A 25,884-nucleotide genomic window follows, 5' to 3' on the forward strand; every position below is an offset into this window, starting at 1 on the left:
ATCGTTTTCAAGACGACGAAAGAGGAACGCCATGATCAAATATTTTTTCTTCTCCTAATCAAGTACTCCTCCTAGGGTCACTCAGATGATGCGAGAATCGGCGAATGAACAAGGGTACAGTGGTATATTGTTAGATATCAAACGCTATCGAGGCTCTCGAGTGCATTTGACCAACGACAATCAGTGGATTTATTGTCAATTATGGTATAGTTAGTAAGTGTAAATAGTAAACAGAGGGGATAGCGAGAGTGTGACAGGCTATGGGATTGAAGTTCATGGAGAAAGGGACATGTGATCAGCCAATGATATATCAACAAAAGTATCGTTTGTAATCTAAAACGCCTTTGAAGGAAAAGCACCAGCCACAACCGAGCACGCCATCGATGCTGATCAGAATATTTGAAGTGAAAATATCAATATTAACAAGGGAAGAAAGCATCCCGATATGCTTATTTGGTATGGTGTGCTGGAGTAGTTTCCGAGTAAAGCCCGCCTTGTGCCTGGTCTAGTGAAGAAGAAGTTGATCGGGCTTTGAAAGCATTTAACCTAATGGACCATGGTGCCAAGTTTGCTGGCGGAGAATCTGGACTCGAAACCCGAACACGAGATATCAAACACAAGACATTCAATACATTTGCGAAAGTATGTAATCTACCAGTTGGCATTAATTCCTAAATCATTATATAATACTTGCCATCGCCAATGATTTCCTATTCCATGGCCATGAGCAATTCGAGAATCCACCAAAAGAAGTTCGACTACTTGCAACGATCCCCCTATCATAAATACCCAAAGAACGCCATACGTGCTATGAAAACCGGTTCCAGCCTTAGCCTGTTGAGTATCAATCATCCAGCTTTTCCGCACTTGGCCCCCTCCACGTTATACCATTACTTTCCTGCCCATCTCACATCATCCCATTAGCACTATAGAAATTCCATGTACAATGTCTATTCCTCGCTTCCCAAGCTGCCATCATTATATTCTATGATCTTACAATTTTCCAATGCCGAGCCCCTTAGCAGGAACCGGTGGTCCTGTTCCACTTCTCGCCCTTCGTTCTCTTTCAATAGTACCTGGAGGTCCATTGAATGTTCTTTGGGTCTTGAATCGTCCATCCAAACCTTTAACCCAAGCTTCGTCAACTTGACCACCAAGCCAATATCCTTCTCCGACTTTCACCATAAGTCTACCAAGTTTGCCTTTCCAACCTTGTCCTTGGGGTGAGCCTATCGCAAAAGGGTTTTCGGCACGTGCGTCTGTGCTACCATCGGTGTTAAGATGTAATTTCGTTGAAGAGGCAGAGTACATGTTCTGTCTTAAGACTTGTCGTGCGTATGCCATAATTACCAAAATAAAGTAGATTCGGATCAATGTCAAAATTCCGACGACGATGATACTAGGAACGCTTTCCTCGATTCCAACACTTTGCTCAAGGGTTGCCCCAGCGGCAGTTCCGTATGCAACCGCATCTTGTCCAGCACCCGATGCTGGCGAGGCAATAACGTTCACCGCACTGACGTTAAATTTTGGGCTGGTAAAGCCTGCAGTCTCGTCGATTGTGCTACTTCCTGGAGCGGCGCTTGGTATTCCTTTGTTAGATTGATCTGCGCTTATGGCTAAGAGCCATGTCACTGCGAACGCGGTGGTAAAGGCTGTGTTGATAATCGTATCGAATAAGTAAAACCATGCGAGGGCTAAACATTGAAAGGGTGTTTGTTTGCGGATATGAGGCATGAGGAACGCAATAAGGGCGAGAGCAGCAACGGAATAGATGTACATAGAAAGTTGTAAGGGTGATAACTTCAAGCCGGCAAGGACTGCAAGAAGGCCGTAGAAACCAGTAACTTTATTGAATATCATAGACAACGAAATCATCTCTGTGCCAGTACGTAACGTCATGACATACAGGAAAGTCTGTTCATTAATTAATATTGCTTGATTTTCTATGAGCGGAAAAGGGATTGCGATAAATTGAGAATACATACCCTGGGACGGGGAAGCCGCACCCATCGCGGGATGGAAAGCATTATGAAAATGGATGGAGAACGGATTTGTTGATGTATGGCGACGAGAAGTAAAAAATTTAAGAGGACGCCAGAATAAGAAAGAGATACAGGTTCGTTCTTGGTTGATAACCTGGAAGAGATGTTTTCTCGGATCTTCGGATTGGGATTGTTTATGTAAGCAATCACCTATATTTGGATCAGCCTTTAAAGGGGTTTGCGCTCATCGAAATTATGCGGGATTGTTTGGGACGGCATTGAAATCTTTCAAGGAGAGATCTAACACATCCCCGAGCACTCAGAATGAGAAAATCAATAAGGTAAATTGTATTATTTATTCCAAAATCTGATCACCTAGCTTTTAACCCTAGTCTACAATTACTTCAAGAGCTCATTAAGTACGCCGAAGATGGTACCCTATCATTATCATATAAGTGCGCAGTAAAACACTATGCTCCTAATCCCTTCAAACCCCCAATTAAGACAAGCATCGAAAAGAATCTGATTACTTCCATCATTTCCTGTCCTTGTTCAACATGCACATCCTTCTTGATTGACTGGAGTTGGGTTGACGTTAACATCAATCACTATAAAGAGTTAGCCATTGCTTCAGTGCTGTCGACCACATTCAAACTCACTTTGGTTAGGCGTTGCAGCATTATCCGCGCCTTCCATCCCAGGTAAAGCCTGAGCTATCCTCCTAAACAAGGTCTTTACATTGTGGCCGAGTTTTGCACTCGTCTCAATGAACATTAAGTTGTTCTTTTTTGCCTCCTCTTCTCCCTCACTAGTTGTGACTTCTCTTTTGTCGTTCAAATCTGTCTTATTACCGACCAATACAATGATAACGTCGTTTCCTCGTTCTCCCCTGACGTCGTCCACCCATTTTCTTGTGTTTTGGAATGACTTTCGATCTGAAAAATGTTAGATGGTGAGGCATAAGAGCTAAGCGTGATATCGTACTCGAAATGTCATAAACCACCACTGCTACACTCGAATCCCGAATGTATGAAGGGATCAAACTTCGGAATCTCTCTTGTCCCGCTGTGTCCCACAGTTGTAACCGGACAGTTCGATCCTCAAGGTACATAGTCTAAAGTAGAATTAGACTTGTTGGCATCCATTTGGTGCTCGGGGATTGCTCACTTTGGACAGGAAATCTATACCGATAGTTGCTTGGTACATGTTGTCGAAAGAGTCGTACATAAAACGTGTAATCAAAGAAGTCTTGCCAACTGAATCCATTGTTAACTTCACAACCAGATAGCATGCTGCACAAGGTCCATACCACTTTGCTCCCCAAGGAAGACCAGCCTGCGAGCATAATTAGTGATGCGGTGACAAACGATACAAAAAGACAACATACTTGAACTTCTTCAAGGGATTGTTGTAAGTTCCAGCTGCTTGCGCCATTTCGAAATTTCTGAATGCGAAGACAATAAAAAGTTTATTATTTGACCAAGATATCTGTAAGGAATTTGTGAAAGTCGTAAAATTATTTCGATAGGACAAAGGAGGATTTCTTGAAGCTTGCTTGAATTTATTAGCCTTGACCGTATATTGATTGTTGGAGGCGGCCGAGGCCTTTTGACATGAACAGGTTACCGTAGCTATCTGAAAAATTATCGTAATCTCAAAATTATTTTTCTCGCAGTCATCAGAACTCCCAAAGTTTACCAATACACATAAAAAAAATGCCGGTCCTTAAGCCACTCGCAGGCTCTAAAGATGCTCCTCAACAACACAAACAAACCTCAAGGAAAGGGAAGAAGGCTTGGAGAAAGAATGTCGATGTCACAGAAGTTCAAGAAGGTTTGGGAGAAGTTAGAGATGAATTGATCGCAGGGTAAGAGAGTATTTATACATCTACTATTTGAACATCACTAACTCAATCGTAGTGGAGTTATCGCCGAGAAAGATTCTGCTGATCTCTTTACATTGGATACTGCTGGAGATGCCGCAATTCCAAAGAAATACTTGAAAGCCTCCAAACCACTCAAAGCAGATGAAATCATTGCTCAACGCTCTGCTGTCCCAGCTGTGTCAATGAAAAAGCGCCCAGGGCAGGGTACCACGGATGGAATTATCGAATCGAAGCGCCAAAGAACCGGTTACATTTCGCACAAAGAACTTACAAGACTACGCAAGATTGCTGATGGGCACCACGAGAAGACGGTTGAAGCCACAGAAGCCTCATTTGATCCTTGGGATGAGCAAAAGGACATAGAGGAAGCAACACAAGATCCAAGATTCTCGTTTCTTGAGAAGGCCAAAAAGACAACAATCCCCAGTTCGTGGAGGCAAAAGCCAGTTTCGTTGGCAGCTACTGGAAAAGATATTCCTGCAGTTAAGAAACCGGAGGGAGGTTACAGTTATAATCCAGTATTCACAGATTATGAAGAAAGATTAACGGCTGAGGGGGAGAAGGCTGTTGCAGCGGAGAAGAAACGGTTGGCTGCTATCGAGTTAGAACAGATAAAGCGAGAAGCAGCAAACAAGTCTGCGGCGGAGGCGGAAGCTGCTGAAGCTCGAGCAGATATGTCAGAATGGGAGGAAGATTCTGCATGGGAAGGTTTTGAGAGTGGTGCAGAGGATGTTCGCTTAAATGCTAAGAGGCCGGAGAGAAAAACTCAAGTCCAACGAAATAAGATAAAGAGGAGAAAAGAAGAAGAAAGGAAAGCAAAAATGGCTGCTCATAACAAAAAGAAAGAAGAACAGGCTGCACAAGTGAAGAAATTGGCCAAAGCACTCGAGGAAAAAGAAAAGGCTCGCTCTTTGATGGTTGTGGAGGACGATAGCAGTGAAGGGGATGATATGGAACTCCGAAGGAGGAAGCTAGGAAAGATTTCCCTACCGGAGAGAGATCTTGAGCTTGTTCTACCAGACGAATTGCAAGAATCGTTAAGGTTATTGAAACCGGAGGGGAACTTGCTGAAGGATAGGTACAGAAATATGATGGTCCGTGGGAAAGTCGAGAGTAGACGTCCCATCAGTTTCGCCAAGAAAGCAAAGAGAAAGGCCACGGAAAAGTGGACCCACAAGGATTTCATGTTACACTGAGGAAGACGAGATGTGCGTGATGAGTTATTATTTAATATCCAATAGAAAACTTCACCTGCGTTTGATTTCTCGGTACTACACCAGATCTCGTCGAAATAAACTTCTTGCGCGCCGGAAATATCCTTTTCATACACAATAACTTCCTCCGAGGGCTTCCAAGTAACTAGCTGGAATAAATCAATCATGGATAGATACCATGTCATCTATATCGTGCATTTTCCATTCTTACAGGAATGAAGGGTGCCTGTCGAAACTCTCGTTCAATAGTCCCTCAGGCTATGTTTAAAGGCAAGATTGTTGATATATCCTCTGAAACGTTGTCATGCCTGAACCAAATGGCTTAACCATTGAAGCTCTGAACAACTTGCGTCTCAATCAAGCAATTAACGAACGCTGTTGATGTCGCAGTGCTATTCAACTAGTCATCTATTTGACGCCATATCCAACCCGGCGGTGGCCCGTAGGTAGAATTTTTGCATCCATATCTGAAGCAGGTAGAGGACAATGCCGCAACTATCATACTGCGGCTTAAAAGTGACTTGTTTGGGGTCTAGATGTTCTTGTTGCTAACGTGGGTATTTGCGATTTCTTCATAATCTACCATGCCATCTAACCTCTATTTTACCCCTACTGAGGAATCGACCTATTATTAACAAATACTGTTCCCGTGGTGAGCCGGACTATACATCTAATTCTACATGGGGCTGCCACGTTCGGTGATGTGATTCTACAATAGCATTCGATATTTCAACACGAAAATCATCTGCTCGATATATTGCAGCACGCCTGTATGTCAGATGGCATTGAGGATTGACTATCAAGTGCGCTACACAAAGTTCGTTTATTTATTTTAGCTAGCTGCAGAGCAATCAATTCTATACATGACCTTCCAAATTATTCTACTTCATATTGGTACATCTATTGAAGGGTTGGTGGTGAGACATTATGAGCACGATTGTGCCTGGGATATTCGCTTCTTTTTCGTCTATCCCAATATATTAAGTTCGCCTTCTTCCGTACCTTTCTCCCATCATCCTATCATCTTCTTTCCTCAACCTTCTTCCCTCAACCTTCTCTCAACTTTCTCCCCTCAACTTTCTCTCCTCAACCTTCTTCCCTCCATCTTGGACTCATTCAACTAAAGAAACTTGGGCACACATCAGACTCTACCGAAAAGATAGAATAAGGCCCCAATAAAACTTCCCCCAGAATCCACCCAGCTTCCTCATAAAGATACTTTTTTACTCTTTCAATCCATCTTTTCCTTTTCAAATACTGCAAAAAACTATGACCCAACCCACTGAAAATGCAATTGAGCCTGCAGAAAAGGGCACTATGCCAGAAAACCCAGTCCAACAAGCTCAAGTATTGACCATTGAGGACGTTGCGCACTTAGGATTTGATCATGAATTGATTCGATTTGCGGTTTTTCATACGAATGGATGCATTTGGGAAGCTGCTGATGTATTGCTGAAGGTGAGCTAACTTGCAGAATGTGGAATGGTCATATGATTTTCATTTCTAGATAAGGTGGGAGTTTGAGATCGATCAAGATATGTTGATTGTTTGGGGCGTTCTCTAGGTGATTTGAGGCACATTAGGTGTTACGAAGCAGATGTGACGTGGACAATACTAACAGTCAACTCAGTTCGAAAGTCGACCAGATAAGGGAAGTGCAGGGGAGCTTCTTGAGTTCGCTCTCTGGATTTTAGAAAAGGACCGGATCAAAGCTTTGAGAGCTCTCGCCAGAGTAAGCTTAAGATCTTTTGTTGCAGTTTGAATCTGTAGCTAACATCTGTTCCTGTGAAGTTCCGTTCTGGTGCCCCAGCTCATCCTGTAATGCCGGGATCTAAAACAACGAAGAAGAGTGCTGAGGCAAGCAATGCTGAAACGGCAGAGCAGAAATCTTCCTTGAAGAAAGTAACGAGTTGGGGCGAAAGCCAAAGCAATGTCGTTGGAACAGCATTACAGAAACAAGCCATCAATGAAGATGCGGCCAAACAAGTCAGAGCTGTTTTTTCAAGCAGGTGGCATAATAATTGGGTATTCAGAAATGCCCCAGCTTGAAGTCGGCCATCGGATCCTCAGCATCATCAACGATCTGAGAAAGTACCACTTCCATGGTCGCGCGGGCATGTCACTAACAGTGCCGCATGTTTACTGGCAAAGGAAACGACAATGCCTCAGATGCATCAGGTGAGCGAGGCCATTGATAATTCCGATGACCATACTCAGGATGCCTCAAATTCGGGCCAACCCCAAAGTGGAACAGTTGTAACAACAATACAAGCGGAACCCATCATTGCGAAGGTAACAGTTTCAAATCAAATTCAGAGCAAAACAGTCGCAACAACTATCAAGAAAGAACCGACAGGTCAACAAGTTACTTCCACACAAACAAAAACTTCCGCAGGAATGAATATCTGTGGCAGCAGTACCAAGCGCAAGCTAGAGGTAATTGAAATCTCTGATGATGAAGCTGACGATGTCGATGTACGCAGTCCATCCCGCGTTAAGACAGGGAATAGTTCTGGAAAGGATAGTGTCGTGGAGGATAGTGCTGTGGATGATACTGCTGCGAATGTTAGTACTGCAGATGATAGTGTTGCGATTGTTAGTACTGCAGATGATATTGCTGCGGGTGTTAGTGCTGGGAATATTAGCACTGCGGATGATAGTGCTACGAATGATAGTGCTAGAAAAGATCCTACAGATGATAGTTCCGGAGCTTTTCAAACCCCAGAGGTTCCACTCCAACTCGTGAATGAAGGGAAATGGGCAGACAAGAGGATCGCTTGGGCAGAAAAGTTCTTTCAAAGATCCGAGTCCCGCATCATACTTGGCGAGGGTGCCGGAAGTTCCTCTAATACCCATAAACTTGATTGTTTTTTAAGGGTTTTTCAACGGGCTGAAAGTCTTGCCACAATCCGCAAAGGCCTCCTGGCACTCGAAAGTCAGGCATATCCATACTCGACAAATTGCATTCTGGAGGGGGCCGTAGCATCTGCAACTATCGACTTGAAAGATGCTTGTTCTCATTGCTTAGTGACTCATACATGGATGCTAAACCTGGATGATAAACCTGGATGAGGTTATTGTCTTGCTAATTTCAAATCATCCACCATCAAGAGCAAGCTTGTTATCTTTGGAAACGAGGAAGGTGACGGGAAATGGCAAATTCAGGAAGAGTAAGCTTTGTGGGAATAAGGCATGTAGACGTCCATCACACGTCATTGGAGAAAGTCGAAGCAACGCAAGACCTCGATTTAGATGCCATGCCAGACGGCTAAGTATTCTCGAGAAAGGTGGTATCCCGGAAGACAAATGCATCACGAAGTATCGTGGCATCGATCACAAGCATTTCCCAGCATGTTTGACACACTTGACACTTTCAGACGAAGCAACTTTCGATGCCTGTAGAGATCACAATTGGCGATATTGAAAGGAGCGGCCTGTAATCAAGTTGGCATTCGGTCAAGAGTTGAAAAAGAAACCAGAATCGGTACGCAAAATCGTCAAATAGGGCAACATTTAGGTGTCTGCTAGGAGAGGCGTTTACTTGAACGAGATGAATCAAAAACTGCCCGATAGTTTTAGAATTAAAAACAAGATTTTAAATTTCACGTTTCGATAGATTGTGAATGTGAACATTTGGACATTTGAACGAACTCTAGACTGCAAGGATTCCCAGTGTGTTGGGAAAACAGAGCAACAGGAGCTGTATTCATGAAAGTATATGGGGCTGCTTACGCAATTACAAAGCAACGAGAAATCTAGAATTGTACCATCCGACACTAGCGGCCGCATAGTCCGCCTCCCATCCAAGCTATCTTGAACACTGAGCGATTATGTTATAACGACAATCGCATAATGCTTTCAGTACAAATGGGGCCATGAACTCACGATCATCTTCCTTTTCTGTGCCATCAGCGCGCCTTCATCAACGTCCCTCTTTTTCTCATCGTCTATCCTTTGCCGTATCAAGTGCTGAACAAGGCGAGGCTACCAATGTGCCTAATGTCGCAGAACGTCAGATAGATGAGGAAATTGAAGAGATCAAACGTTATGAGGTATATTACTACCCTTGGCTTTGTTATTTGGCAGCTGGAATATTTGCGCTAATGATATTTGGCAGGATTTTACAACTATAGGTATTAACCCTCCTTTATCTGATTTGCGACAACCAAGTTGACACCTCTCAAAGATTGGGTTCAGGATGCAGCGAAAGAACAAATACGAAGAAAGATTCGGAAGGAGCAAACAGCTGGGTTTTTCGAGAGTGGTGGACGTGCTGGATGGAGGTATAAGTTATGGGAATCTTATGATGCGGCGCAAGCTTGGATTGTGGTTACTCTCATAGGTACGGGATGACATATATGCAATGATGGGAGACATGCTGATGTGAGATGGTTAGGGGCTGCAATTGGTGTTAATGCGGCGTTTTTGAATATAATTACGGAATGGCTTTCGGATATTAAGCTCGGATATTGCAAGACTGGATTTTACCTCAATGAGAGCTTTTGTTGCTGGGGAGAAGATACTGGTATGTATCAGAGCACTAATGAGAGGTATGATGCTAATTGAAAATAGGATGCGATGACTGGCATAGATGGAGCTCTTTCGCACCAGTTAACTATGTAATATACAGTTTATTCGCTGTATGTGTTACCCCGCGTGTGGCATGTTTACACTGACATTTTTAGACGATGTTCGCATTGACTTCAGCGAGTCTAGTAAGATCTTTTGCCCCTTATGCAGCTGGATCCGGAATTTCTGAAATAAAATGTATCATTGCCGGATTTGTTATGAAAGGATTTCTTGGATTCTGGACTTTAATCATCAAATCAGTTGCCCTTCCCTTAGCTATTGGATCTGGTTTATCAGTAGGAAAAGAAGGACCAAGTGTTCACTATGCAGTATGTACCGGCAATGTCATTTCTAGGCTTTTCGAAAAGTATAAACGGAATGCCTCTAAAACTCGCGAAATCCTAAGCGCTTGTGCGGCAGCTGGTGTTGCGGTAGCATTCGGTAGTCCTATTGGAGGTGTTTTGTTTTCCCTCGAGGAAATGTCCTCATACTTTCCCTTGAAGACCATGTGGCGAAGTTATTTTTGCGCATTGGTTGCAACGGCTGTTCTTGCAGCAATGAATCCATTCAGAACCGGTCAACTTGTCATGTTTCAAGTTCACTATGATCGCGAATGGCATTTCTTCGAGGTAGTTTTCTATATCGTACTAGGGATATTTGGTGGGCTCTATGGTGCATTTATGATTAAGTGGAATTTGAGAGCGCAGGCATTTCGAAAGAAATATCTCGCCGAATATGCAATACTCGAGGCGACCTTACTGGCGGCCGGAACCGCTCTAATTTGCTATCCAAATATGTTTCTACGAATCGATATGACCGAAAGTATGGAGATTTTGTTCTTGGAATGTGAAGGAGCGGAAGATTACAATGGTCTTTGTGATAAGGAGAATCGATGGAAGATGGTCTTTTCTTTGACTTTGGCAACAATCATTCGAATGTTTCTCGTAATCGTCTCATATGGGTGTAAAGTTCCAGCTGGAATATTCGTCCCATCTATGGCTATCGGTGCATCCTTTGGTCGTACTATTGGTATTCTCGTCCAAGCTACTCACGAAGCTTATCCTACATCTGTATTTTTTGCCTCCTGTCAACCAGACATACCTTGTATCACGCCAGGAACATATGCATTTCTTGGTGCAGCAGCAGCCTTGAGTGGTATCATGCATATCACTGTATCCGTCGTCGTTATTATGTTCGAGCTCACGGGTGCCACGACCTACATTCTCCCAACTATGATAGTTGTCGGCGTAACGAAAGCTGTTTCGGAATTCTTTGGAAAGGGTGGTATAGCGGATCGAATGATTTGGTTCAACGGATTTCCTTTTCTGGACAATAAGGAGGAGCATACTTTTGGCGTACCGGTATCTAAAGTCATGACGGCTGATGTGGTTGTTTTACCAACAACAGGTTATACAATGAGGCATTTAGAAAAATTGCTTCTCGAAGACCGATATCAAGGATTTCCGATTGTAGAGGATAGGGTGTCTAAGGTTCTAGTTGGATATATTGGCCGCACTGAATTACGCTATGCAATTGATCGCGTTAAAAGAGATAGAACCATCTCCCCTTCAGCAAAATGCTATTTCTCGCCCTCGAATAATATTTCAACTCATGATCCCATCACGCCTACTACGCCGGCAGGTCCCACAAAATTTGAAGGTATGGCATCATCATCTGTGGACTTTAGTCGATTTATAGATTCCACCCCTGTTACTGTCCATCCTCGATTACCATTAGAAACTGTTATGGAATTATTCCAGAAGATTGGGCCTAGGGTAATTTTAATCGAATACCATGGGAAACTCGAAGGCCTGGTAACAGTCAAAGATGTCTTAAAATACCAATTCAAAGTGGAAGCCAATGAAGGATTCAGAGAAGAAAGAGATCGAGCTTTGTCGAACAATGAAGAAAGGCTTTGGTACCTGATGAGAAGTGTGGGATCTTGGGTTGGGAATAAAGTACATAGCGCCAGTGGTGGAAGAATTAGACTTGCTAGTGGAGAGACGATAGGAAGGAGAGAAAGCCCAAGATTTCCTCAAGATCATGGAATTGGACATATAGTGGATGGAACGGAAGATAGATTTAATGACGGAGTTGAGCTAGAGGATCGATAGATAAACGGGGGACAGAAAGATTTGTAAATGAATATATACCCCTAGTTATCATAGGGAAATGGATGTTCCACGAATTTGGTGATGTGGCAATCTCAGACCCATGGAATTTGGGAATCAATGATTGGCCACTGACTAGTGCAATCGTGATGCACTGCGGCTGATCAATTTACAGCCTTCATCTCGAAAAGATTTATTTGTTCACCCTATTCCTCATTACAGAGAAGTCGCCGCTTGGTAGTTCATTGGATACCTTCTCCCTACATTTAGGCGAAAACTCAATTCCAGCATCGAATGTTAGAATCAAAAGTTATCACGTTATCATCCCACTAATACCGAGCGACTTCTTCGTGCATTCAGCAGGCAAACTCATCTCATACACAATGTCTTCGTCCACCAGTTCCGCAAATCAAAATATCCTACTAACACCCTCTTCAAACCTAATAAAAAGTGGCCAAATCCTCAACCCCGACAAATTGCCCCGCCCCATAATCTTCCTCTCCGGCACCACAAATTACAACAAAGATGAAACGCGCTGGCAACAAACTCTAGCCGATGCTCTGTTCACCCCATTGTCCACCACTTCTACATCTACTAGCAACAATACTAACCATTCAAACCCCATCACAATAATCGATCCCTTCAACCCCGCCTGGGACTCCACGTGGCGCGAAGCGACCTCAGATGAAAAATTCGTCACACAGGTGGATTTCGAACTTCAGGCGTTGGAGTTGGCGGATATTGTGGTGGTGGGGCTCATAGGGGAGGATGTTCAAGCTGGGAAGATAGGAGCGGGAGGCACGGCGTTGGTGGAGCTTGGGGTGGCGATGAAGAGGGGGGAGAAGAAGGGAATTAAGGTGCTTGTTTGTGTGGAAGGGGGTTTTTGGAAGGAGGCGTATGTGGCGGTTTTGTGTGAGAGGTTTGGGGTGGAGCGTTTTGGGGATTTGATGGCGCTGGTTCGGGGGTTGCAGTGGGAGGTGGATTGTTGGGGGATGGACGGATCAGATTAGGTGTGGGTATTTGTTATTGGGGGTGGTTGGGGGTGGTTGGCGCGGAGCATCCTATTACCAAAGGATGTGTGGTTAAGAATACGCTACTTTATTAGGACGAGAGGATATGCTATGCTTAGATGACTTCCCAATCGCGATTACTTAAACATTTGATAAGATCACGTGGTTTTGTAAATATGGCGATGCTCAGGATATCATATTTCTAGGAACTAAAGTAATTTCGGTTAGTTATTACGGCTCGTTCATGAAGTCTGAAATACCGCTGATGCTATCCGTAGTCGAGCACATCATTCTCCTGCATCCCTATCTTACCATCATTTTCCATGCTGCTGGACGAAACATCCTCTCTTGCCTAGTCCTCTCCGTGAGAAATGTACTCATTTTCTCCCTTAGCATCAACATTGTCTTCTTCATCATCGTCATCATCTTCTACCTTTTCCTCAACATTCTGTTTCTCAACATCCGATTCTTCATCGTCGCCCTCCGAAGCCTCTGCATCATTTTTCTCCATCAAGGTCTTGCTACGCTCCTTGGCCGTTCTCTCATTTTCATCTTTTTCCGTCCAATCTATATAATTATCATTTTTATCAATGCGGCCCTGACGCTGATAGACACCATACTTTCTCTGGAGAGTAGCTGGCTCATATTGATTACCACCGTCTTGAGCCACGTATTTGGCAATTTCTGTCCACATGTCTGCCTTGAATTTTCGCAGTATGGCCTCTTTGTCTCTCTCGAATTTGGCCAAAAGCTCCTCTCGTGTTGTCTCTAGTTGAACTTCCATGTCTTGCTTATAGACACACATCTTTTGGATCTGGTTTCGATAATTAGTAATTATTAACCATCAGGCTAAAGTTGAAATTTCAAGAGTGGAATGCCAAACTTACATCCCCATGTGCGATTTCAGTCGCTGCAGCTTTGACTCTCGGCCATCGCATTCTAAGGGCATCGAGGTTGACTCTAGGGTTGCCTTGTAATTTCAAATTGAATTCTTCAACAAGGTCCCTCCATGTCGCGTCTGGACTTCGGGTTTTGAGGTCGAACAAAAGTTTATCCTCCTTGTTCAAACTTTCATAGGAATCAGGGGTGTAGGCGTTTGGAGGTAATCTGGCTTTCTTGCGGGCTCCATCGTTTGCGGGAATAGCAGCAGGTCTCTTTCTAGGCTTGGGAGCTGGGGCAGGCTTCCCGATTGACTCTGAATCCTTGGTATTAGAGACAGTTAGAGCTACATTATCGCGTATCTCAGCATTCTTCTTAGCTTTGGCAATTGGCTTTTTGGTTTTAGGCGACTTGGATTTCGACTTGGAGGCGGCAACGGGTTTCTTGGTAGGCTTTTTCTCAGGTTCATTGTTGTCGCTGTCGCTATCGACTTCGGAAATTCTCCCTGTCTTGGAAACAGGTTTCTTGTGAATATCGGTAACCTTTCGAGAGTTGAGCTTGTGTTCATGGCCCGTATCTTCATCAAGAGTATTGTCATCTTGATCAGTAACCGTGACCTTCGCTGTCTTTTCTGACACCTTCTGTTTCTTGCCTATGGCGCTTTTAGTCGCTAAAGGCTTGACTGGCGATGAACTTCCGGATGACGAAACCTAGGGTAAAATAAGTTAGTCGGGATCTACGATTCTGTCAAGATTTGAATAATGGAGAATGGAAGAAGGAAAGGCATGGATCCGATGACTGTGCAGCTTCATCGAGGAGACAATATTCATCCTCAGAATCGAAATTACACCATGAAGTAGTGCTGATTAGTCCTGATAACTAAACACGCTGGCCATAAGACGGGCGAGAGGGAATGCCTGTTGTGGGAATTGACGGTAAAAGATAGGGTACTTACATCTGATAGATTTGCCGTATCCTCTTGTGAAGTGACACGCGATGAACTACTCTCAGCTCTGGAATTGGGCAAACTTGGAGAGGTAGTGCCCGAACTAGAAGACATGTTGAGGGAAGTGAGCTTTGACGTTCTTAGGGAGAAGGTTGCGTAAATTAAGACTAAGTTCTCAACTTTTGTTCAAAAGTTGTGTACTTCAGTAGTTCAGAGTGCAGCAAAGGTTTTGATAGATTGTGATTAAATAGAGATTCAGAAACCCTATGGTGCAGAAATAACGATTCGAATTCGAAACTCAATAAAGAAAGGAGATGCCCAGACAGTTCCCCAGCTCTTGATGCTGGAAGAATAATCAAGTGTTGTGGAGAACTACTCGAAGTAAATGGAATCATTTATTGGAGTGAGAAAGAAGTGTTAAGACCAAATAATTGATCATGAATCTCGAGTATCTCCTTTTGCTGCCTGTCTCACTTCTTAATGTGCTATCAACGCTCAAGACTCTACTAGTGATTGATGCTATTCAGGAAAGCAAGGGCTCAGATGCGAGCAAGGTGGGCTACGCAAGTGTGTTGCCAGCCGGAGAAGATTTTGAAAATGCTGAAATTCGATAGAACATGAATGGAATGATGGAATACTTCCTACAATTGTTTCTTCAATTATTGATTTTTATGCTGAGAATTGGCTTATCCTGGTGACCTCAATATGCACAGATCTGCAGATTGGATCAGAATCATACCGAATAAAGAAACACCGGTAATTAAGGCCTCTCCTAGCACACATATCTTGAATTCAGTTTCTTTCCGACCACATGTTCTGTTACATGCGAGGTATCTTTCTGGGCCAGTCTAGGACAAAATTATAGAACTCCAATGCAAATTGTGGTTTTCTATTGTAGATCATAGTTTTCTATCGTGTATCATGGTTTCCTATCGAAAGCACAACATCATTAATTTAGAGGATTATTGAAGAATCTTCACTCCTTCAAAACCTTTAACTTCTCCAAGGTCTTCTAGAACCCTTCAGGGCCCTACAGAACTCTTTAGGAATTTTTCAGAATTCTTTCAGAGCTTTTCATGTTCTTTCTGCTTTTTTTCTTTCGTTTCCTCTCTTTTTTAAAGAGGGAGGATCAGATTAATCCCATAATAAGGCAAAATTAAGGATAAATGATAAACATTCGCAATCTTACACTAGAAGTTAACCATACCCAATAACAATCGAAATACAATATACAGCATACACTAGAATTAAGCAATTTCTACCCCAGATCATCGCAGAAGGACGTCATAACATGGGATTAGGAACAGCATTCATACATGCAGCTTTTGATACCAAATTGGTGTTTTTGAAAATACTCGAAACATAGGGAACAATCACTATGATTCCCAGTCCTCCGATTGTGGGCGGAGGACTTTGCGGTTCATCGGAGGACTTCTGGCTGATAATAAAAAATATATTATATCCAAACCTCTAGATAGATTTAGATCAGATTAAGAAGGGGATAGAAGCAGTATTTGAGGGCAAGCTGCCACCAGAACAGCTGAAATCAGGTATATCCATAAGAAACGAACGAGGATGAGATACATCAATTCAACAAAACATTGGAAGCCATAGTGATAATAATCTACATCTTCTTAGAACTTACTCCATTTCATATTGATGGGGACTATGTGAACTTTCACTCTATGGTTCCCGCGAAGATAAGGTCTATGGGTGGAAACAACGAGTTGCTCAGGCAACAAAAACTAGAGTAAGAATTTAGAACAGATTAGATTCAAATCCAACGCTGACATGAGCTGATGTAGATGAGTATTCATATGTTTTCCAACAATTAAAGAAAGGCATGAGTATATATATAACAGCAGTAAGATTACAGGTAAGGAAGGAAGGACACCAGCATTACAGAAATTTATCAGGTCCGAGCGCCCACTTTTGTAATATTGAGCTACAAACATGAAGTCAAATGTATATGTCAGCTGTATATGTCAGCAGCTTATTAGTCAGTCAATAATTTCATTCTATTCTAGCTCAGAATTTCTTTTGGCTTCTCAATTAAAATTCCTCAAGTTGAGCAAACATCAAAGTTGATGATACATATGGCGCATACCGAGATAGTTGAGTTACAAGCAAACTATATCATCCCATCAATCTGCCGACAACTCCAAATAATCTTGGCGAGGCCTTAGCTACAATGGTATGCTACCTCCATATTTGTTTGCTCCAACTGACTCGGTGGGCGATGCACTCTAGTAATTTTTTACAATCCAAAGCGCAGCTATCTACATATTTTCTTGAAGCTGGCATCATTATCAGCCTACTTCTGCATATACGAAACATTCTATCGTGTTTTGATTGCTGGTCGAGTGCACCAGTACTCATCCACGAGGACGTTAACGTAGGGGCCATCATCAATCCGCCTCATTTCTTATCCGCGCAATCAGGCGATGTATTTTCTGTGCGCTTCCTAATGTTTGCGTAGCACGATAAGGCAGATCTTTCCGGTGCTACACCTGGAAATCATAAAATAAGCCAATAGTTTCGAACCGCTTTAACATTTTTGTGTTTCGGACGTCTTGAGGTTGTACGTGTGTGATTTGGTGCCGAAGGCAATTGTGGTAGTTTGTGTGACGTTTGAGATCAAAGTTTGGTTATATAAAACTTTTGAATACCTGCTTCCAGGTCATTTACGCAGCTCGTTATTTTAACTGCATTGTTCCTTTTGATCCCCGAAACCAAACACCATTTATTACCCCCATTATTCCACGTCATTCATTTCATTTTTACTCTCATCTTTCGAGAATATCATTTCTAGAATTAAGCCAACGCCGAGTTTATAAAATGGCTCCGTACCATGGTATAATTACGGCGGGGTTACGAAACAATCGGCGCTACGCCCCGAATTCGCTACCAATTCCGCCCTTACATTATAAGAGTCCTGTCAAGCATCTCGAAAGAGTTTCACCGCCTGTGGTTCTTAGCTTTCCAAAGGGCTATGATGTCCCAATGCGGTCAAGCGAACTTGCACGCAATCTACCTGGAATCCACCATCAAGCTCGTGAAAGAGGCAATTCAAGGATCGATTTTATGGAGATATTTGGGGACACATTCGAACATTATGATGATCCTGATAAGCTTTCAGAGGCGGGGCGATGGATTTGTGCGGTCATAAACAGTTCAGAACAAATGCAATATTGCCCAGATCCGTTCGGTAATCGAATTACTGATATGGAAAACCCTCTGTGTTCACGCATAGATGATGTGCTATTTTATGGGTCGATTGGGGACCGGCAATTGGAAAATCATGCCGCGCAACAGATATTGCATCTGCTTCAAGCAATAAGTGACATATTGCTAGAAGATCGGAGACTTGGTGTCTATGATGGATTTCTATTTTATGAGTTTATCCACACAGCACTTCGCCTGGCGCCAATGATCGCATACGTTCTAGGAGGCGCCGGAGTATTGATTTTACTACGAGCAGTCGTATTAATGTGTGGTCATGATATCGATATTATCAGAGAACTGATTCAGACAATTTCGTACCGTGATCAGCAAAGTCTACTGCTGCATGCTCAAAATTACTGGCAAGTAGAGAATAAGGAATTGGGGAGGCTCGTTATTCTGATACTTACTGGAAAGATTTAAGGCGTTCTGCATTTCCACTAATCTTCCTATCATAATCCAGACTTCATGGCCACGTTTCTTGCATTTTTAGTACTGACTCGTCGTGAACAATCATTGCAAGGAAGTTGAAATGTTTTGTGAGGTATTTTGATATATTCGGTTGGCATTTTACCGATTGTTCCACTTTTCACGGTTTTTCTGGAACAAGCTTGACCTTGAGCTAGCTATGCGGTCTAAGAATTTGCCCGCTTGTAGCCACAGACTATGACAACTTAGTGGGTAATTTAGTTTTCTCGTCTACCCTCATGTAGCAAGCGCAACGTCTAGAACAAATCAAATTCAACAAAAGATGTTCGCCGCCTTTTTTTTTTGGGAACATGGAAGCAGGGGTAGTCTTCACCGGTTCTTGTAGAAATCCCAACCTCTTAACATTTCATTCGTTAATCAATGTCTCTTCTGAGTTTGGACCCTTCAGCTCTTGACTATAAAAAGGTAGCGAGCATGGAACGTAGCGAGCATATCGTTGTTCCGGGATTTCCCCAGATTTTATATCGTTAAGCACGGCTCCCGCTTAAAGATCAGCATTGATATAATTAAATACGAGATCCCCAGATAATGAATTGGTAACGACCTTTCTTTTTTCTAATCGACAATAATAAAGAAATCATGACGATGAAGCATAAAGAAGAAGTAGATGTTTCTGAGGAAACGGTCACGCCAGTTACGACTTCACAAACTCTGGAGGAACAAGAAGATATTTCTACATGGCAGATGGTGAAGAGGCATAGAGTGGCGGTTTTGTGGTCTGGATTTTTCGCACTGGCTGCCATCAATTGGGGTGTGGACATACAGGTTAGTAGAAGGTTGAATACCCAAGAAAACTGATGTGGCTAATCAGCATCTGTAGATATCCAATGGCTCGATATCTATAAATTCCTTCCAGCGTGATTTTGGATACCAATACAAAGGCGAATACATAATAAGCTTCAAATGGCAAACAGGGTTCAACTCGGCTTCATATATTGGACAATTGTTTGGTGCTATTGCGACAGGATACCTTGCGGATAAGTTTGGGAAAAGGTTGACAATGGCGGTTGGATGTTTATTTAGCATTTGTGGAGCATTCTTGCAAGTATTTGCTTCATCGCCTGCGATGTTACTTGTAGGCAAGGTAAGATTTCTCTTTCATCAGCCTGGATTGGAACTAACACTTTATAGCTCATCAATGGTCTTGCCTTGGGTGCATTCCTTACCACTCCATCGAGTTATGCTGCTGAAATATGCCCTGCCAAGATACGAGGCTTAACCACTTCTGGGGTTCAACTACTTATTTCCGTCGGTCAACTTACAGGTAACCTTGTGCTTAAAGGCACAGGAACATTATCCTCGTCAGCAGCTTACAAAATTCCTTTTGCTCTCCAATTCATCTTTCCCGCAATCATCATTCTGGGTCTCTCTTTCGCACCCGAATCGCCTTGGTATCTCCTTCGTCATTCCCATATGGATTCCACGATCTCGACCCTCGCTCGTCTAGGTTACCCATCTCCACTTACAACCATAGAAGAAATGACAACAAGCATTTCCACGGAAAGAAAGAATTCCTCCGAAACCAGTTATCTCGATTGTTTCCGTGGCTCCAACCTTCGTCGTACAGAAATTTCCATGGGTATCTTCGCTGTTGCTCAACTTGCCGGTGTCGTCTTCTCAATCGGATACTCGAGTTATTTCTTTGAACTTGCTGGCATGTCTAATTCAAACGCATTCACTTTATCGGTTGGTGTTACAATTTTAGGACTCTTGGGAGTTATTTGTTCATGGTTTCTTATCAACAGATGTGGACGTCGTTCTACATCTCTCGTTGGAACGGCAATCTTGACACTTTTGCTCTTGGTCATTGGTATATTGGATGTTCTACCAAATTACTCCAGCAAGGGACCTGCTTTTGGCCAAGTAGCTTGTGTCATCATTTTCTCGTTCATTTATCTCTCGACTATCGGACCAATGGGCTGGGCACTTTTTGCTGAAGTCCCTTCTTCATCGCTACGTTCGAGGACCGTAGGACTTGGTATAGTGGTACAGAGTCTCTTTGGAATTCTAATGAATATTGTCATTCCACTATTGATAAATCCCGATTCAGCAAACCTAAGAGGAAAGATTGGATTTATTTTTGCTGGAACATCAACTTTCGGGACTTTATGGGTCTGGTTGAGAGTACCAGAAACGAATGGGAGGACTTTTGATGAATTGGATTGGTTGTTTGAGCAGAGGATACCGGCGCGAAAGTTTAAGGGTTACAATGTTCCTCTGTGAGGGTGCTTGGTTTGTGGTTTGTTATGATTATGCTAATGATATGAATTATGTTATGTTATGTTATGTTTGAATGTTTATGGGACTAGGATAGGTAGTTACGATGTCGATGAAATGTCAGATATGAGTTTATATGGAATAAAATAGCTTGGGAAGCTCGGGATATAATAAAAATTTAGATGTATATGTTTTATCATGACGTCTTTGGTGTTCTTATTTGGTTTGTCTGGTTAAGCATTGATATGTCACCTGGCACCAATCTTTCAAATTCCATATCCTTGGTATCTCACTAACCTCAGATCAAACCCAAATCTAAATCCAAATCTAAATTCTTCGCAATAAGGTTACCCATCAAGGTAAAAACCCAATCCATCCTATCTAATTTCGACCCAGTGATCGAATCCCCACACCCGAATAAAGAGTAAAAAACAATCAAAGCAAATATCCAGCAACATCCTAGCTCCAGGTCCCATCCAATCTATCAACTAGAAAAGCTTACATTAACTCAACCCTACCAGACCTCTAAAGTTCTAAACATCTTTCCATCCCAACAGGAATAAGACAATAAAACAATAAATAAGACCGAATTTTCCAATATTGTGACAAATGGACATTCGCAACAACGGATTGTGGGGTTTTGTCATAGCGTGATAAGAAAGATGGTCTGGTCTTTTCTTTCTTTCGCGTACACAATTCCATAGATAGACTAGATAAGGAAGGATAAGGCGTTGTTTTTTTTTTGGAACGAGCTAGGACTAGATAGAAAACAATGCTCAGCTTGGATCTCTATGTGCTCTTGTTACACCGCTTTGTAAGGACTTGGTGGACTGACTACTCGTACAGATACTCGGTAGACTTGCTGTCTTCACTTGACTCTCGAATATCCATCCGTATGTGCGCAAGTTTTTTCTTTTCGTTTCTGCATGTAGAGTACAAATTGCAATGTACGATGTAGATTAAAGATGCAGATGCAGATAGGTGACTCTTGCGTTTTTGTTTCAATAATGCAGTGGATGCACACCGGTTGGTAAAGTTTGCTTATCCGTATCCAACCAAATGGCGTTATTGTATATGTTGTATGATTATTATATGGGTTTTGTGAGACTAGCTTTCCTTTCTACTCGGTCTCTAGGATGATCCAGGATTAGGTAATTTTGTTCCTGGTGTTGTTCCTGGCTTGCCACGCAAGCTGGGTCATTAGATTCTATGCGGAAGGATTTCTGGGATGGGTATTTTGGTTGTGGTTGGATTGTTGTTTTATCTTTTCTGTCTGTAGGTGATAAATGTTAGATAGATATTGTTTGATTTCTTTTTAAGTGTGCGTGGAATAGGTTTTGTATGTGTTCTGTCTTGAAAATTATTAGCTGTAGTAGGTAGATATTTCGGGTCTATGGAGTATAGAGTGGATATATCTTTTTCTAACTTTCGACTTTATATATTAGTAATCTTATATATAATATTTTATTATAAATTACTTCACTAATAGTAGAAATCTACTACTCAAGCTATAATCTAGATATAAATCAAACCCAACAAAGAAATTATTACAATCTAATCTTATCTCTATCGTCTAGTAAATATAATCAATATAAATATAGAAGATCATAATTAGTTGAGACTTTTTATCATTTCCCCAGTTTCCCCATTCAAACGAAAGTAAACATCAGAAGCTCAAATGGTTCAAGGAATCACCCAGGACATGAAATGACCAGTCTAATTGAGAGCAATGCTTTACCGAAATTACATCAAAAACTTGCTTAATTAGGTTTGTGGAGGATGAACTCAATAGTAGAATGTATGGCTTCCTTGAAAGTTCAAGTATTCAGATCAGTGGATAATTCCCGAGGATTCCGGTACCTAGGTAGTCAAAGATACGAAGATATAAAGGGTTTCTGAGAACTAAAGTGTATTATTACTTGATAGTAAGATCTGCCTGATGTGAATTGAGTCATGTTGGGTTTTACTAGTCCAAACATGAAAAGGAGGGTGATGATTCCCAAAGCTAATTCACGGGAGGAGTTTAAGTAAGGTGTATATAATAGGGATACTTAGTGTCTGCTTGTTTCTCCTTGTGAGATGCAAGATAGTATATGCCCAGCCGAGCAGAACCTTTTAGGCACATGACTCTTAACTCATGACTCTTACCTAAACGCTTCCCGGCTGTTGCATCCTATGTTCGGGCATTATTTTTAGGTCATGTTCGCAGTCCAAGTTAGGATGTACACACCAGCGGTTTCCTAGATCTCTGGAAACTTCCAAGCTTCATTGCACCGCTTTCCTTCCACCCCTCTTATCTTGCTCAAGCATTAAGTGGTCATTTGACCTCATGCTCTTTCACATCCATAACCTAGCTCTTTCCAGTCTCTCAAAATGTCTTGTGCTTGCGGGAAAGTTCAGGTCCTTTGCCTACCCGATGCTTCTCAGTTGCTGCAAGACCAAATCCAATGAAATCAGACGAATGCTGATTTACTCCCCTATCTACGGTGCGAAAATGGTAGCAAATGTCGAGGAACCCAAGTACTCAATCTGGGTCAAGGTGCCCCAGCATTTCTCGAGGGATTCATCCCAGTTATGGATACCGGAAGTAAGCATGCGATTATTAATGATGTTGAACTTTCCCACCGACTACGTAAGATTACTCTCTGCATCCTCTTCGACATGTGTGAAGTTTCCTGGGCAACTGACACCTAGGTAATTGCTAATTATACGTATGTCGCAAGTATCTTTAAATTTGTATAGGATTCTGCCATAGATAAAGCCGATACATCTGTTCCATGACCTATATCAAGAATGATTGGAACTTGGGTTTTAAGGCAATGAAAATATGTGAGTCTCTTTTCAAGGTGAATGGGACACACTTGATGTTGAAGATCTAGAAATGTCAATATGAAGAAGATAACAGTGTCTATAATAAAGCCTGCCTAAGCGAATCTTCTTTGTAAGTAGTGCAGCTCGACTACCTGTTAAAAATTACCGAATGTCCTGCACTACACCTATCAATTTGAGCACCTGACGTAGTCGCAAACATGTCCTGATAGTTGGAAGGGGCAGCCTTGTCATTCTCGCAGAGATAAATTGAAAGAAGGTATGTGTATGTAGCATGTGTAGGTTTTGTCTTTTGGACATTGCAGGATAGGAGAATGACTTTTGATTCCCGGTTATTCGCATCGAAATCTAATGGGTCGTTTTAGAGGATAGAGGTCCTGTTGCGGATAGCAAGACGTTCATCTGGCTAGAATTATATACGGTACTCTCTTAATTGACGGATGATGTAGTGGATATCATAGAGTAGAGTGCTTATTCAAACATCGTTATTCGAAGATTGCCCAAATGCACCAAGAACGGAATGTTTCACTGGGAAGATGAATGCACTGAAATAGTATAGGTGCAATTCCACCTCGAAACAATACTCGAGTCCTTCGATACATATGTATCTAAGCTCCTGGATAACTGCATTACCACCAACCGATTCTTTATAGAAATGCATGGCTAACAAGACTGAATTGTTTTCGCATTCAACTTGGGCGGTGATTTGGAGACATAAAGCAAGGGCATCATCAATGATAGTGATTGAGGGAAAGATAGGACCCTCTATATTGGTACAGCTCGTAAAGCTGGGCGAATCGTGTGATGTTCGGTGACCTGAGGTACTTTTCAAGGGTCATATGGCACGGGAGTGTGAAAAGAACCCGCTGCGACCACAATGATGGCTTTGCTCTTCGATCCGGAGCTATTAGTAGAGCTTATCATAATATTTTATTCTTGCTTGAAAAGTAAGTGGTGGAGAGAATTAGGCACTATTAAACGGCGTTGCTGTTTCTCTACTCACTGGGGTAGTGCTAGCTTCCCCTTTAGAAAAACGAACCACCCCACCCGTCACCATGGTTAGCCATGAAAAATCATAGCACCCAAGCCACCAGACCCCAGCATCTGAGCTAGTGGAGAAGAATCTCTACCTGGGAATGCAGCTGTGAAACACAGATGGGTCTAACCACTCGGTGAACCGTGACAATCAAATCCTTCTCTACTACCATATCAAATTTATCGGGGTAGATAAACTATTTGCAAGGAATTGCATTGTGCCTGCCAGGATTACCCGTGGTACAAGTAATCGAGATAGATCTTGATTCAAAAGGTGTGATTAGACAGATGAGATGTATACGGTCTCCGCGTGTTATATACGAAATCCCCTCCAAATCCTACCTGCGAAATGACATATGATATCTTAGCGATTTATCCCCCTGATAAACAATTTCTCAATCATCCACCGTCCCCAACAAACTCAAGTTCAAACTCAAAATCCTTCCATCTTTTCCTATCAATATCCTTAAACATAACATCCGCTACCTTCTTATTTCCCGGCAAAATCCTCTCCGCCTCCGTCTCTCCAATCCCTAAACTCCTCATCAACCCCCTCATCGGACTATTCCCCTTCATCGTAGCCACTTCCACAGCACCCACATCCAACTCATTACTTAACCTCAACAACAACTCCATCAAAACCCTCCCAACACCATGACCTCTCGCCTCCTCCTCAAGTATCGTACCGATATTCGCTACGCCGGGTTGATACTCCAATTCATGCATTAGGCCTATACCGACGATTTTGCCTTTTTCTTCTACTAGGAGTGCAAGGGCATTATGTGCCGTTTTGGCTGAGGTGTAGCGCTGCGTGTACGTTTTTATTAGATCGTGAGTGTCGGATTCTTTCCAGTTGGCAGAGGTGGGAGCGGGGTTATGTGGATCGTTTAGGGGGTTGCTGAAGATGCGGACTAGATGGTTGTAGCGAGTAGGGATTAGACGGATGAAGCGGAGGTTGGGATGCGTGGGAATGGTTATTGTCCAGTCTTCTGTGAAGAATTTTGAGGATTCCGATGAAGTCATTTGATTCTTTTGAAACTCGTTCTACCTTGGTGAAGACCCGTCGATGAGTGCGGATATGTACATATTTAATGGGTAAGTTTCTAATGTGGGGTGAGCTTATGGTTAAATAGACAGGCATCAGTTGACGTAAGAGCCGATTAAATTTTTAGCTGTAATAACAGCCTTCCATTTTGTGTTGAAATTTTATTTTATTCCAATCCCAATCACAAAACAAAAGTTGTTGAGGTGAAGAGGAGGATACTTCACTCATTTCACGTCACGTTATTTCACATCACCGTTTTTAATCATCACCAAACTTCTCCACAAACCTCAATCAAGCTCTCCCTTTTCAACCGCGCAAGCCTCTCATTTCGTTCCTCTTTCCTTGTTGTTATTAATGTGCTTTCAAAGATTTCATTCTGTTTTGGAAGTCTTTTTGGATGTATTAAGGTGGCCTTTCCCCGCCCTGCACCACACGAGGTGGAGATGCG

The 25,884-nt window shown here is 42.5% G+C and overlaps 12 protein-coding genes across 12 annotated transcripts; 8 read left to right on the plus strand and 4 right to left on the minus strand.

Annotated features, from left to right (window-relative positions):
• Nucleotides 1-651: 651 nt before the first annotated feature.
• On the minus strand, nt 652-2,030 carry SS1G_08389 (hypothetical protein; the record flags this gene model as incomplete). The annotated part of the gene is made up of 3 exons (XM_001590599.1): nt 652-808; nt 998-1,917; nt 1,989-2,030. The coding sequence occupies 3 exons, from the start codon at nt 2,028-2,030 to the stop codon at nt 652-654; spliced, it is 1,119 nt and encodes a 372-aa protein (XP_001590649.1).
• A 507-nt stretch (nt 2,031-2,537) lies between these two features.
• Nucleotides 2,538-3,251, minus strand: SS1G_08390 (hypothetical protein; the record flags this gene model as incomplete). The annotated part of the gene is made up of 4 exons (XM_001590600.1): nt 2,538-2,593; nt 2,645-2,920; nt 2,970-3,099; nt 3,153-3,251. 4 exons carry the CDS (start codon nt 3,249-3,251, stop codon nt 2,538-2,540), a joined length of 561 nt encoding a protein of 186 aa, XP_001590650.1.
• Nucleotides 3,252-3,700: 449 nt separating this feature from the next.
• Nucleotides 3,701-5,066, plus strand: SS1G_08391 (60S ribosome subunit biogenesis protein NOP53; the record flags this gene model as incomplete). The annotated part of the gene is made up of 2 exons (XM_001590601.1): nt 3,701-3,852; nt 3,905-5,066. The coding sequence occupies 2 exons, from the start codon at nt 3,701-3,703 to the stop codon at nt 5,064-5,066; spliced, it is 1,314 nt and encodes a 437-aa protein (XP_001590651.1).
• Nucleotides 5,067-6,353: 1,287 nt separating this feature from the next.
• Nucleotides 6,354-8,156, plus strand: SS1G_08392 (predicted protein; the record flags this gene model as incomplete). The annotated part of the gene is made up of 4 exons (XM_001590602.1): nt 6,354-6,542; nt 6,715-6,816; nt 6,876-7,070; nt 7,236-8,156. The coding sequence occupies 4 exons, from the start codon at nt 6,354-6,356 to the stop codon at nt 8,154-8,156; spliced, it is 1,407 nt and encodes a 468-aa protein (XP_001590652.1).
• Nucleotides 8,157-8,959: 803 nt separating this feature from the next.
• SS1G_08393 (hypothetical protein) lies at nt 8,960-11,767 on the plus strand (the record flags this gene model as incomplete). Its single annotated transcript, XM_001590603.1, has 5 exons — nt 8,960-9,136; nt 9,282-9,426; nt 9,481-9,609; nt 9,657-9,724; nt 9,770-11,767. The coding sequence occupies 5 exons, from the start codon at nt 8,960-8,962 to the stop codon at nt 11,765-11,767; spliced, it is 2,517 nt and encodes an 838-aa protein (XP_001590653.1).
• Nucleotides 11,768-12,147: 380 nt separating this feature from the next.
• Nucleotides 12,148-12,774, plus strand: SS1G_08394 (hypothetical protein; the record flags this gene model as incomplete). Its single annotated transcript, XM_001590604.1, has 1 exon — nt 12,148-12,774. One exon carries the CDS (start codon nt 12,148-12,150, stop codon nt 12,772-12,774), a length of 627 nt encoding a protein of 208 aa, XP_001590654.1.
• A 352-nt stretch (nt 12,775-13,126) lies between these two features.
• SS1G_08395 (predicted protein) lies at nt 13,127-14,713 on the minus strand (the record flags this gene model as incomplete). The annotated part of the gene is made up of 3 exons (XM_001590605.1): nt 13,127-13,588; nt 13,662-14,363; nt 14,609-14,713. The coding sequence occupies 3 exons, from the start codon at nt 14,711-14,713 to the stop codon at nt 13,127-13,129; spliced, it is 1,269 nt and encodes a 422-aa protein (XP_001590655.1).
• A 591-nt stretch (nt 14,714-15,304) lies between these two features.
• On the plus strand, nt 15,305-16,353 carry SS1G_08396 (predicted protein; the record flags this gene model as incomplete). Its single annotated transcript, XM_001590606.1, has 3 exons — nt 15,305-15,355; nt 16,074-16,149; nt 16,238-16,353. 3 exons carry the CDS (start codon nt 15,305-15,307, stop codon nt 16,351-16,353), a joined length of 243 nt encoding a protein of 80 aa, XP_001590656.1.
• A 1,084-nt stretch (nt 16,354-17,437) lies between these two features.
• On the plus strand, nt 17,438-18,244 carry SS1G_08397 (hypothetical protein; the record flags this gene model as incomplete). The annotated part of the gene is made up of 1 exon (XM_001590607.1): nt 17,438-18,244. One exon carries the CDS (start codon nt 17,438-17,440, stop codon nt 18,242-18,244), a length of 807 nt encoding a protein of 268 aa, XP_001590657.1.
• Nucleotides 18,245-18,889: 645 nt separating this feature from the next.
• On the plus strand, nt 18,890-20,533 carry SS1G_08398 (hypothetical protein; the record flags this gene model as incomplete). The annotated part of the gene is made up of 3 exons (XM_001590608.1): nt 18,890-19,075; nt 19,131-19,394; nt 19,442-20,533. 3 exons carry the CDS (start codon nt 18,890-18,892, stop codon nt 20,531-20,533), a joined length of 1,542 nt encoding a protein of 513 aa, XP_001590658.1.
• A 2,488-nt stretch (nt 20,534-23,021) lies between these two features.
• Nucleotides 23,022-23,789, plus strand: SS1G_08399 (predicted protein; the record flags this gene model as incomplete). The annotated part of the gene is made up of 3 exons (XM_001590609.1): nt 23,022-23,159; nt 23,582-23,615; nt 23,722-23,789. The coding sequence occupies 3 exons, from the start codon at nt 23,022-23,024 to the stop codon at nt 23,787-23,789; spliced, it is 240 nt and encodes a 79-aa protein (XP_001590659.1).
• Nucleotides 23,790-24,790: 1,001 nt separating this feature from the next.
• SS1G_08400 (predicted protein) lies at nt 24,791-25,414 on the minus strand (the record flags this gene model as incomplete). Its single annotated transcript, XM_001590610.1, has 1 exon — nt 24,791-25,414. The coding sequence occupies one exon, from the start codon at nt 25,412-25,414 to the stop codon at nt 24,791-24,793; it is 624 nt and encodes a 207-aa protein (XP_001590660.1).
• Nucleotides 25,415-25,884: the final 470 nt, after the last annotated feature.

Source organism: Sclerotinia sclerotiorum, genomic scaffold (genome assembly GCF_000146945.2).
Source record: "Sclerotinia sclerotiorum 1980 UF-70 scaffold_11 genomic scaffold, whole genome shotgun sequence".
Taxonomy (NCBI): domain Eukaryota; kingdom Fungi; phylum Ascomycota; class Leotiomycetes; order Helotiales; family Sclerotiniaceae; genus Sclerotinia; species Sclerotinia sclerotiorum.